This window comes from Pediculus humanus, genomic scaffold, assembly GCF_000006295.1.
Source record: "Pediculus humanus corporis 1103172107477 genomic scaffold, whole genome shotgun sequence".
Lineage (NCBI taxonomy): Eukaryota > Metazoa > Arthropoda > Insecta > Psocodea > Pediculidae > Pediculus > Pediculus humanus.
Window position 1 is genome coordinate 378,935 of NW_002987095.1, and position 13,164 is coordinate 392,098.

Here is a 13,164-nt window from a genome sequence, read left to right on the forward strand (position 1 = left end):
AATATTAATATTAATAATAATAACAATCACTACACGTTTGTATTACTATTTTTTTTTTCTTTTATTATTATCATCATTTTTTTTTTTGTTTCATATCGTTCTTTAAAAACTTAAATTTTGGATTAATATCGAATTAATAAATAAAACAATAAATAAATAAATAAATAATGAGAGAGAGAGAAATGCTATCGGACGACGTAAAACCCAGATTTCATGTCCGTATGAAGAATTGTGTTGCCGATGGTGATGGCCACGGCTCCAATGGCAGCTCCATTTAAAGCCCAACTACTAGATAATAAGCATAAATCCTTTGTTTTAGCATCGTTTAACCAACCTTGCATTATTCCTAGTGCTCCACCTATAACAAATCCTATTATTAATCCGTCGACAAATCCTTTCATCGATGCCGATGATAAATCTCCACTTTGTCTCGATACAGACAGTTGTCTTCCCGTCCATATATCAGGTTTCGATATCATTCCCGATTGTCCTGGGAATAAATTCCGTAACATTCTCAATAATTTTGAATCATTTAAATCCGATAAATACATTTATATGTTTATTAATTTTAATATGTATTTATAAATATATATACATTTGTATATACACGTCGTAATTTGTTGTTTGTTTATTATATCGTGGAATAATAATAATAGAATCATAGCAAGTTTTTTTTTTTTTTTTTCTTTTTTAATTTTAGAATATCAATTATTTTGACACTTGTTTATGATGTGTGCACAAAAAAATTAATTTTTTTTTTTTTGGTTTTTTTCCCGTTGAAGAGGAAAAAGAAGAAATGGAACATTTAGAAGCGTACAATCGTAAACTTTAGCAAATATATTACCAGTACATGTTGCTGAACATTTTCTATCGAGCACGAATACGGATGAATTATATCACGAACAATGCGATTCCGTTTGCATTATGTTTGCTTCGATTCCAAATTTTTCCGAATTTTACGTCGAATTAGAGGGTAATAATGAAGGAGTCGAATGTTTGAGACTTTTAAATGAAATAATTGCAGATTTCGATGAAATTTTATCCAACGAAGAATTTAAATATGTTGAAAAAATCAAAAGCACTGGAGCAACTTACATGGCTGCATCCGGTAATGCATATAATTTCTTAACGAAAGTTTTTTTTTTTTTTTTTATACTACCTATGTATATTATGTTCGATTATGTATATATTAATTATTAAATAATTATTTAAGGTTTGACGAAAAGCACTTGCGACATGATAAATTTCCGTCACGTTACTGCAATGGCAGATTATGCATTAAAAATCCGTGAACAACTTGCAGATGTCAACGAACATTCCTTTAATAATTTTAGAATTAGAATAGGTAGTAAATTAATATTAAATTACATTTAACCGTCGACACAAAACAAAAAAAATTTTTTACATAATTAATTTAATCAGGTATAAATATCGGACCTGTCGTTGCTGGTGTTATCGGTGCCAGAAAACCTCAATATGATATTTGGGGTAACGCAGTTAACGTTGCATCCAGAATGGATTCGACCGGTATTTTAGATTCAATACAAGTAACGCAAGAAGTTTACGACATTCTATCAGTAAGAGGATATCCAATGAAATGTAGAGGAAGTATAGAAGTCAAAGGAAAAGGTTCAATGGTTACTTATTTTCTTCTTGGAAGTTCAAATCAAAAACAATCAATTGAAACTTATTCAATATCAAACGATATTTCAACAGATTTAAATTTAACGAATAATAAAACGTAAATTTTCTATTTATTTAAATGCTCAAATATTTTATACATATATATTTAATAGAAAACTTTATTATCTAAATTATTATTATTTTTTTTAATAAAAAAAAAAGAATATTTTTGTTAAATATTATTATTTTCAAATTTTATTTAAAAAAAAAATATAATTAATAAAATATATATATATATATATATATATATATATATATATATATATATATATATATATATATATATATGTATATATATATTGTGATATAATTTTTGAATCTATATGTAAATATAAATATTTAAGCATTTAAAAATATTAATTGTATATTATTATTAATAATAATATAGAAATTTATTTTTATGTTTTGTAAAAAAAAAAAAAAAACTAATAAATGTAAACATACCTGTATGTATGGCCATTTCATGTGTAATAATAGTTAAAGATGAACACAAAAAACACAAACACAAACACAAACACATAAACACACAAACACATACATATAAATAATAAATCTTAAAAACTTTTCTATTCATTTTAATATTTTATCACTTTATCATTTTGAAACAAACCCCCCCCCCCAATTTTATTTATTAATAATTGATACACTTCATTACAAAAGAAAATTCTCATTTTCCTAATTAAATTATTATCATTATTATATGTTTTTATATTTTAAATTATTTCCTAACAAATGCTTATGATTCTTTTATAATTGAATTTAATAAATAAATGATTATTATTATTTATATAAATTAATATTTTTTTAAAAAAACTATAATTTTGTTAACTATTCTATGAAGTTTATTGTTATGTATAAATTTTATATAAAATTATCTACAGTTAAAAAATGTCTTAGTTATTGATTATATTGACAAATAAATTATTTAATGTGTTACCACATATAATTGTAAATAAATTTTAGTTTTGTATAAAATGCATAACTTTTTTTATGTAATCTGCATATTGGTTGAATTCTTTTACAATCAAACAAAATCTTTTATAAAAATCTAAAAATTATTGTTGATAATTATGTTGTTATAGATAGTAATTAAAAAAAAAAAATGTGTATTCTTCTAAAAATAAAAGCAATTTAAAAAGCAATTTTTTTTTTTTTAAATTTATTTTAATCATCATTTGTGGACACATGTGAGAGAATTTTCTTTTGAAAATGGTAAAATTAAAAACTTACAGAAATATTCAATTTTTACTACTATATATGAATAAATCGTGTACTTTCGATAGATAACGAAAGAAATATTATATGTTGTACTATTTTAAACTTTTTTTCAAAAATAAAATGATGCATTAACATTACTTCACCAACAGTAAAAAAAACGTTAGGTAACTTTTCTATGAAAAATTTACTGGTAAATCTAAAAACTATTCAAAATAAACATTTGCAATCGAATAATATGTATAAATTGAATTATTTCAAACCGAAAATTCACTTAAAAGACATAATTATAACGAAATTTTACAACAACAGGTTTCACGAACACAATTTTAAAAATTCACCACCGGATTTTCGAAGTTATAAAACATGGCGGACTTACCAACGTACTTTTTAACAGTTGGTTAACCTGATTGTTTTGATTTAATCACGAACCTCGCGGTTGCCTTATTCAACTTGTGTATTAAACATGAGTTTTTTTTTTTTTTTTTTCGGATAGATTTTATTAAAATTTCGCTATATGTAGAAATCATTAAACATTGTTAATTCGTTACATAAAATTATTTAATTTTTTATTATAAATAGAAAAAAAAATGGGTAAAGTCAATAAATTAAGGCAAAAATATCATTTGAGTTTAAAAAAAAGTAAATCTCTAAGTAATTTAAGTCAACCTGATAAAGAAACTGATGTTAAGGAAAAATTAAATATATTTAAAAGCAATGAAAATATTTTCTTTGGCGTCAATATTTCTTACGATGATCTTGAAAAATCTTTACCAAAAGATTTGGATGCTCGTAGCATGATATCAACTAAAAGTCGAAAAGAATTAAAAGAAGAAGAAAAACATTTGAAAAAAAAAGATAAGCAAAAACTTAGACGTGAAAGATTTTTAAACAGTAAAAATACTTTTCATTAATTTTTTTTTTACATTTTAAATGTTGTCGGTGAATTTAACAAAAAAAAAAAATTAATTTTATGTTTTAGAATTGGAATATTCTCATCAAGAAATAAGAAAGTTAAAATTAAAAAAAAATAAAGAGAAAAAACCTTATAATAATATGAGTTCTTTATTAGAAGCTTTACCTTCGTTGGAATCGATAGACAATGATGTGCCTAAGAAAAAATTTGAAAAAAATAAATCTAAACCGAAAAAAGGAATACTGAAAGCTAAACAATTAAAAAAACAACAGTAAGTTATATATATATTAAAAAAAAAATGACCAAAATTTGAATGTTCTTGTTACACTTATTAGATTTTTTTAAAATTTGACTGTAATTTTTTTTACTTTAATTTTTATATTGTTTGATGAAATTAAAAATTTTTTTAAATACATATCAAGGTTCTTGTATTCTACATTCATTATATATTATAATAATTTAAACAAATTATATTAATTTAATTTAATTTAAAATTTTAATTTCAAAAATTTACACAGAACTAAATTTATATATATCAAATTATAAAAAAAAGAAAAAAAAAGAGAGAAATTTAATATTTAGTAAATTATTTCATTTTTTGTTTCAGGTCAAATGATTCAAAGATATTTAAAAAAATATTAAATAATAAAAAATTTCAATTAAATCCATTCGATACAGTTAGCGAATTCATTAAACAAAAAGTTTCTTATGAAACTTCTCAAAAGCATTATTGATACAATTTAATTTTTAATATAAGTTAAAATAAAATATTAAATAGTCAATTGAAAATAATTTTTTTGTATTCCATTATCCTTTTTTATATATATTATTGTTATTTGAAATTCTTTTTTTTTTTTTTTAAAAAATTCGATTTGTTCGATAAAAGTTTAATGGTAAAACGTAAAACAAAAGATGATAAGATCACTTTTTTTTACTTTTTATAAAAAGTTTGTTGAATTATTTTATAATAAGATTTTTCAGGTTGTAAAAACATTCAACAATATATAAATATATTATTTCCAAATTGATGAATTTTAAAAAATTTATTATTTAAAAAAAAAAATCCTTCATTCGACTTATGGGAACCGATTTATAAATAAAATAATAATAACATTCATAAAAGAAAGAATTATTTAACAAAAACAATAACTCATATTTTTATTTTAATCATAATAATAAATAATAGAAAGAAAATTAACTTATAATGAATTCTTTTATCCTATTCTTTTATTATTTTTCATTTCCAAAACAAAAGGAAAAAAAATGGGAATTGTAATAAGACATTTTATATAAATATGAAAATTTATGTAAATGAAATATAGATTTATTTTTACAAGTTAAATTAGCATATATTGAAAATAATAAAAAATAACATTTCACCCATAATAATATTTGATTTTGTTATTTAATATCAATAAGATTATAAATTAACAGTATTAATAACAAGCAATTTACAAGTAGTGCATTAAAAAAAAAAAAATGAAAATTCATCGTTTTTAAACTACTTGAATTAATAAAGAATTTAGTTTTACATGAATAAAATTATTTTTAAAAAAATGAATTTTGTTTTTCTTTTTTAAAAAAAAAACAATATTAAGCAATCAAATGTAATTTTCTGTAATTTTTTAGACTAGAAATAAAATCAACTACATAATCAGTTTTTAGAATAGAATGTTTTTTTTTTTTTGTTCAAATATGTTTATTAACATTAAAGAATGATTCGATTTTTTTTTTTTTTTTTATTTTAAAAAATAATGCAAAATATTTTTTAACAAATATACTATTTATCTAACAAGTCTGATTAAAAAAAAAAAAAAAAAAAAAAAATTTTATTAAGTAATTTGAAAATGCAGGTGTTTAACTTAAGTTATTATAACCTTTTTTTTCCCTCGTAATCAAAATCAATTTTCATGTAGAGTTATTATTTATTTTAAATAAACTCCTTTTGATATTATTTGTTTGCCCCCAAGGACATTACCAGCTAACGACCAGTCCCAGGGGGCACTATTGCCTTGCCACGGTCCTTCCCACGTAATTTAATCCCTACATAAAAAAAAATTATTAAACATAACGTTATTAATAAAAAAAAATTTTTTTTTGTTTCGTTTAAACTCATGTAACAATTTACCGAGAGCTTTCTCCATTTTTCCCAGTACAGCTTGATTAGGTATGGCTCTACCTGCTTCATAATCGTTTATAACTTGTGGTTTTTCATTTATTTTCTGAAAATAATTACATTACAAATAAACAAAACTCGTGGAAATCGAATTAAAATAAAATAAAAAATTGTAATGATTGTGTAATTGCCACAAGTCTAATTATTAATATTTAATGCACATAAATTAATACATAAGAGTAGGTATATAATTATTATTATTAATATTAATATAAAATTATTCACAATTAATAATATTCGAAATAACTTACAGTTGCCAATTCCTTTTGAGACCATCCTTTGCCTTGTCGACCTTGTTGAATTAATTTTCCAGTGTCCAATGTTATTTTTTCATGTTTCAGTTCTTCTGTTTCTCTATCTAATTTAGCAATATTTTTTGTCACAACATGTTGTTTGTTTTGTCCTCCACCATCTGTAAAAATATTTTTTTTTTAAAGTTTCCTTATAAAAATTAAAAAAAAATTAATTAAATTTTAAAAAATCGTTTGTCCTTACATTTTTGTTGTGTTTCAATAACAGCCCCTTGACGTCTAGCTGCATTAATGGCCTAAAAAAATAAAATAATCACACATTTTATTTAATATGTCACCAAATTTAAAATTTACCAATTAAAATTATAATATTGGGAAATTGAAAATTTAAACAAAAACATTTTGAAATTTTTTTAATATTGGATGTAAACCTTATAAGGTAAAGATCATTTTTTTTTTTTTTTTTTTTTTTTTTCAAAATGTAAAAATCATTATTTAAAAAAATATTTAATAAAATACCTGTTCGGTTCTCATTGCAGAAGCTTTCGGTGGTTTTTTTCGTAAAATAGTTACAGTTTCCCAATCAGACATTTTTCCTCGTTGATAATATTAAATTAATTTAAAATAAATTAACAAAAATTTGTATTTTTTTTTTTTTTTTTTTTTTTTTTTTTTTTTTTTATGAAAGCAAGTGAATGATCTCGTAAACGTGGGTTCCTTCAGAAATTAACAATTTTAAACATTCTACGCAACAAAAAATTTTTTTTTTTTGATATTATATTTTTTAATTTTTAATCAAATATATAATAAATTGATTAAAACAAAAAAAAAAAAAAAACGTTTTTCATTTTAATTTTAATAAAATCATTATTATTTAAAATCACGTTAATATAATTAAAAATTCTTTTGTTTTACATATATATATATATGTATATGTATACATAAATGTAGTAAATAAAAAAAATTTAAGTTGTCACTCCTAATCAATTTCCGGCTTAAACAACATGTATTCAGAGATTTATTTAACTTTTATTATTTTAATATTTAATATTAATTTTTATAAAGTATTTGCAGAATTTAGATCCGATGATTGTGCACATTTAGGTTATAATAAAGCAAATTTATTATGTTCAACGTGTGATCAATTAACAGAATTTAAATTAGATACACTGAAGTAATTTTTTCTTATCTTTCCATAATAATATTAAATTAACATTTTTTTTTTTTTTTTTTTTAAAAAAATATTATTTATAATTTTTTTTTTTTTTTTAGGGAAACATGTTACGAATGTTGTAACAAAGATGATGTTCAAGAAAATATTAAAAAATATGCAAAAGCAAGATTAGAAGTATGCACTTGTAAATTTGGAGCTTATCCTCAAATAGAAGCTTTTATTAAAAGTGATAGACCGACTAAATTTCCTAATTTAACAATACGTTATGTAAGAGGACTTGATCCCATAATTAAATTAATGGATAAAGAAGGAAATGTTGTCGAAACTTTGGCCATTGATAAATGGAACACTGATTCTGTCGAAGAATTTTTAAAAACATATTTAGAACCAGTGAATAATGTTAATTTAGATTATTTGAAAACTAATTTGGTATGATAAAGCTTTAAATACAATAGTTAACTCATTTTCCAGTATCTTGTAACTATTTTTATATTTAAAAATTTTTAATATGTATAAAAATTAAATTCCTTTGTAATTATTCGTGATAATTTTTAAAGATCAAATTTTCGTTGAAGAAGTTAAATGGAAATAATCGAAAAACATTTAAATAAGATAACAATATTAGGACTGTTAACTTTTTAATATTAAAAATTCATTGTCAATTTACAAAATTATTACTTAATAAATAAATAATATTTTTTTAATTTTTTTTTTTTTTCATTATTATTTACTTTTTATTGATATTTATAATAAAAATAAAAAAAATTAAGCAACTCTCAAATTATATGTACTAAGTAATCTTAAGAACGATTAAATTAATGGCCTAAAAATATTATTTGATGTACTGTAAATTGAATTCTAAAAATAATAAAGATGGAAACATTTGCATCATGAGTTTTTTATGTTTTAATAATTAGATCAGAAAAAAAAGAAATTACAACCATTTTTTTCTTTTGTATAATCAAAAAAAAATTCTATCGATTATGTTAATTAACACTAAACTATTTTTTTTTTTTTTTTTTTTTTTGTAAATTTAAAAAGTTTTAATTACTTTCGAAATCAAACATGGAAAAAATTTTGCTTTTGATAAGATTTTTTAATAATTAATTTTTCATGTATGCTAAACACATCACAAAATAAACAATCATATAATTTTAAACAATAATCGAAAGAAATTTATTTTTTCACAATTATATACACAATTTCAAAAAAATTTTAATTTGTTTTAAATTTTTTTTGTATTGAAATGAGGGAGTAAAATTAAATCATTTTCTGTGGAATTTTAAGTAAAATTTAAGATGAAAAAATTTACTTTAAATAATTTAGTAGTTTTTCAATTTTGTGAAATTATGGTTATCATGAATATATTTTGAAAAATGAAAAGGAAAAAATAGTATCGTTAAAGTAGTTAAAAATCATTTATTGTTCTCAAATATTATAATTTACATTATTTTTTTTAACTTGTAATAAGAATCCATAAGTCACAATAGATATTTAATATTGAAACACACTTAATAAAAATTTTTTTTTATAGTCTCATCCTAAATTCCAAATTTTTTAAAAAAAATTTTTAACGGAAAAAAAAAAATTTGAAAACAATGAAATTATTAAAACCGATATCAAATTTTACGTGGCCTTTACATTATACAATAGTTATTGATTTAAAAAAATTTAATCGAAAAAATAATAATAATTAAAAAATAACGTATTTTATATGCAAAGTATATAATTACAAAAATAAAAAAATTAGATGTGTTTTTTTTTTTTTTAAAAAAAAAAAATACCGGGAAGAATTTCGGTGCAATCGAATACGATTATTAAAATAATAGGAAGTACGTCATCAACAGAAATCTCTGAGTAAAATATATTTTATAAGTTTAATAATTTATTAATGTTTAAAATTAGTATTTTACGCATAGAAATCAACGTAATTAATAATATTATATACTTTTTAAAATTGTTTTCAAGGTTTTGTCAAATAAAAACTTAATTTTTATTTCAAAATTTTAAAAATAAAATTATGGTTTCTCATTAAATCCGCATTCGTCGACAAAATGTAGTTTCCTTTTTTGTTAATGTGTTTTCTGTAAGCTAAACATAAAAAAAACATATCAAAATACTTTACGTGTCCTAGAAGCTAACGTTTTAACATATATTGATTTGACGCTCAAAGTTACAGTAAGACGCAACATTACAAATCGATTAAAAATGGTGAGTTAGATTTTAGCCTTTTTTGGAAATTGTTTTTATTTTATTATCTATAAATAATTTGATTCGATTAAGTGGTTCGTTTAAGTTTTAGTAACGTTTATTTTCCGATTTCAGGAGAATTCAGACGATCAGTTTTCATTAAAATGGAACAATTTCCAGTCAAATCTTGCGACTGGGTTTCACGATCTTCTACAGGAAGAAGACATGGTGGACGTAACCTTAGCTGCGGAGGGTAAAATGTTATATGCACATAAAATTATATTATCCGTCTGCAGCCCTTATTTCAAGGACTTATTTAAAGTGAGTACAAATAAATTATATTTAATTATTATCGAAAGCGTGGAAAACAATGTGTGCTTGTGTTGGCTTTGTTTAAATTCAATATGGCGATTTCAAGGTCAGAGAAATCTTGGGCGTCTCCTATTAATATATGTTTGCCCGGTAAATTAGCATCTCGTTTTTAATTTTATTTCATTTTTTTATCGTCGGCCCCATTTCCCTTTTTAATTTTTTCATTTATACTCTTGTTCGTAATTATTTAAATTTTAATTGTTGGCGGCAAACATGTATAACTAAATGTATACATTTATCTACCGGTTAAATGTTTTGAGAAATTTTTTTTTTTTTTTTTTATTAAGTTAATTTTGATAACTGTATTTTATTTTACATTTAATAAGTATACTTCAAAGCAATTATCATACACGTGTTACATTTTTTCAAAACAACTATCGTATCATAATAATAATAATAATTGAACTTCGTCCCATTATTTTAATTAAATGCTAAACTCACAGTATTATTAAGGTTATTAAAACTGATAATGATTTTAATTTTAATTTTTGATGTATTACTAACATTTTTTTCATAGGTCAATCCATGCAAACATCCAATTGTTATATTAAAGGATGTTGGGCATCAGGAATTAGCAGATATGCTAGATTTTATGTATAAAGGTGAAGCCAGTGTTAGGCAAGAAGACTTAGCTGCATTTTTAAAATTAGCTGAAACACTTAAAGTAAAAGGATTAGCTGGTGATAAGGTTTGTATTTTGTTAATAAGTACGATTATATTCGATTTGTTTCCTTTTTTTATTTGTTTTTTTATTTATTTTTTTTATTTTAGGAAGAAAGTAGTTCTGTTCCACCCCCTCAATCTCACAGAAAGCCATTATTAGTTCCTAAGAAGAAGAAAGAAGTACCAGCATATGAACCTGAAGAAGATTCAGCTGATCCTGATTTTAATCCAGGAGGTGAAGTTAAAAGAAAAAGAAAAAGGTAGGTTTTACCGAATTAATAATTAACATTTATAATAACGATTAAAAATCGAGAAATTTACTGCTGAAATCAATTTATTTATTGAATTATTTTTTTAATTAATTATTGTTTTATTATTTCGATATCCATTTTAAAAAACTTTATTTTTTGTCAGTATTCTCAATAATGTTTTTAATTTTTTTTTATTAGAATTTCTTCACCGCAACCAAAGACTGAAACCACTTCCACAAGTGCCACCAATAACACTTTTGTACCTCTTCCAAAGCAGGAAATTGAAGAGCAGGTTGAATTTCTTGATGATACCACCACTGATCCTTTAGTACATTTTATTACCGGAAAACAAACAAAACAAGAAGAAGATGGAAATGAATTTGAGGACCCCAATCAGGAAATGACTGGTATGTTAAATGAATTGATTGATTTTTTTTCAAATATTAATTTTAAGCCGTTTAGTATTGAGTCGTATTTATTATTTCGAAAAGGTTTTCTAAAGTATTATTTATTATTATTATTATGAAATAACAAGTGAATATTTTATTTAATTCTTGTTTATAAAGTTGCATATGTTTATTTAGTTAATTTGTTTTTTTTTTTTTTTTTTTGTCTGCCATATGCAGTAATTAAATGAATTTTATCCCCTTTTTATTTGAAAATTATTTAAAATATCAAGATTACGATTTACAAAGTAGTATTAAAGGGGTTTTTTTTTTTTTTTTTTTTTTTAATATTAGTTATTCAAATGAAGTCGGAACAGTTTTTGTTTTAATTATGTTTTTTTAAAAGCTTTGTTTATCATAATTAAATAATTAACTAATCTTTAATGTTTTATTTTGAAAAGGAGACGAAACACACGAAGATTTAGAAATGACGGCTGGACCCTCCGAAGAAACGGAGCAGGTGCCCCAAGGTAGGATTTTATTTTTTTATACAGTCGACACAGCCACAAGGATTTTAATGTTTACGTTCGAAATAAAAAAAATTTTACGAGATTTTTTTACGTTTATTGAAAACGGTTGAGGAGGGAAAAAAAAAAACAAAAAAAAAAAAAATGGAAAATTTTAAAAGGCCGGGAAATAAACATTAAAACCTTGTGGTTGTAAAGCTTTTTTTTATAAAAACAAAAAAAAAAAAAAAAAAAACTAGAAAACAAAATCATCAGAAGTATGTTTATTATTATTATTATTATTATTTTGTAATCACTTATTCGTATCTTTTCTAAATTTGAATTTACTGTTATTATTATTATTATTTATTTATTTATTTAAATTTTTTTTTTTTTTTTTTTGATCGTTGCTGAAAAGTAACGTATAAATTATAGACCATAAATAAACTTCTGATGACGTTTATTATTTTTAACTCATCTTAAATGCACATTATTGGTTCATTCGCATTAATTTTTTTTTTTTTTTTTTTTTTTTTATTTAATTTTTATAATAATTAATTCGAAGAGTTTCGTGAAAATTTAACAAAAAAAAAAAAAAAAAATGACGAAAACTTTGTTGTTTTTTTTTTTTTGTAAGATGGCGGATAACATTTTGTTACCAATATTGTGCTGAAAGAGAGTTATAAATCATATGCATGCTGCAGTTGCTACCACAAAGGTTTTATCTTTTATGTTTTCTTTGTATTCCCCCCCCCTCCGAGTTGTTGTCTTCCTTTTGTAACGCTCCACTTATGTATTGCTACATGACCTCAAACGCTTCCTTTTTAAAAAAAAGATAACTTGATCTTGGGTTCTTTTGTTGTTGTCATAGGCTGCACACACACACACACACTTATTTAAGTTAAATAATTTTTCGACAGTAGAAAAACGTTTTTCTTTTTCCTCCTCCTACTCCTCCTCATCCTCCTTTTCCACCTCCCGCCATCTTCTTCTTTTGTTTTCCTTTACGTTTCTTTTTTTTTTTTTTTAGCACGACGATATGTCCACGTTCTTTTGTTTCTTTTCTCCTCGTCGTCCTCGATACAATTCCCATTTCACCCACCCTATCGCACATCCTCCTCCCGCCACGATTTTGTACATTTCTGACGACTGCAACATCATTAACGTGTTACTACTAATTAACATCCGTGTCGCAGGTACCGTCGTTAGCATTTCCAACTTTTCCTTAGCGTCGAGTTTTTCTTCTTCTTCCACGCACACTTCCTTACACCGCTTTTCTTCTTTCCCGTCATCCGTGAATCAAAATCGTCACTCTCACCCTTTTTAACTCTTTTTCATTCCTTTCTTCTTCTTTCTTATTTTTAGACGAACGAGTGTAATA

At 22.9% G+C, this 13,164-nt stretch overlaps 4 protein-coding genes across 4 annotated transcripts in view; 3 read left to right on the plus strand and 1 right to left on the minus strand.

Annotated features, from left to right (window-relative positions):
* Phum_PHUM131860 (adenylate cyclase, putative) overlaps positions 1–1,745 on the plus strand; it is a gene marked incomplete at both ends in the record, with an annotated part of 6,744 nt that extends 4,999 nt beyond the window's left edge. Inside the window, 4 exons of the mRNA XM_002424457.1 lie at positions 228–505; positions 833–1,108; positions 1,214–1,345; positions 1,423–1,745. Of these exons, the coding sequence (XP_002424502.1) occupies positions 228–505; positions 833–1,108; positions 1,214–1,345; positions 1,423–1,745 (1,009 nt within the window). The remainder of the gene's footprint in view (positions 1–227; positions 506–832; positions 1,109–1,213; positions 1,346–1,422) is intronic.
* Positions 1,746–5,795: 4,050 nt separating this feature from the next.
* Positions 5,796–6,832, minus strand: Phum_PHUM132170 (uncharacterized protein; the record flags this gene model as incomplete). Its single annotated transcript, XM_002424458.1, has 5 exons — positions 5,796–5,857; positions 5,943–6,036; positions 6,242–6,402; positions 6,486–6,537; positions 6,761–6,832. The coding sequence occupies 5 exons, from the start codon at positions 6,830–6,832 to the stop codon at positions 5,796–5,798; spliced, it is 441 nt and encodes a 146-aa protein (XP_002424503.1).
* Positions 6,833–7,245: 413 nt separating this feature from the next.
* Phum_PHUM132180 (15 kDa selenoprotein precursor, putative) lies at positions 7,246–7,850 on the plus strand (the record flags this gene model as incomplete). The annotated part of the gene is made up of 2 exons (XM_002424459.1): positions 7,246–7,415; positions 7,514–7,850. 2 exons carry the CDS (start codon positions 7,246–7,248, stop codon positions 7,848–7,850), a joined length of 507 nt encoding a protein of 168 aa, XP_002424504.1.
* A 1,163-nt stretch (positions 7,851–9,013) lies between these two features.
* Phum_PHUM132190 (modifier of mdg4, putative) lies at positions 9,014–11,917 on the plus strand (the record flags this gene model as incomplete). The annotated part of the gene is made up of 7 exons (XM_002424460.1): positions 9,014–9,067; positions 9,507–9,626; positions 9,741–9,926; positions 10,495–10,665; positions 10,749–10,900; positions 11,090–11,298; positions 11,739–11,917. 7 exons carry the CDS (start codon positions 9,014–9,016, stop codon positions 11,915–11,917), a joined length of 1,071 nt encoding a protein of 356 aa, XP_002424505.1.
* Between the last annotated feature and the right edge of the window lie 1,247 nt (positions 11,918–13,164).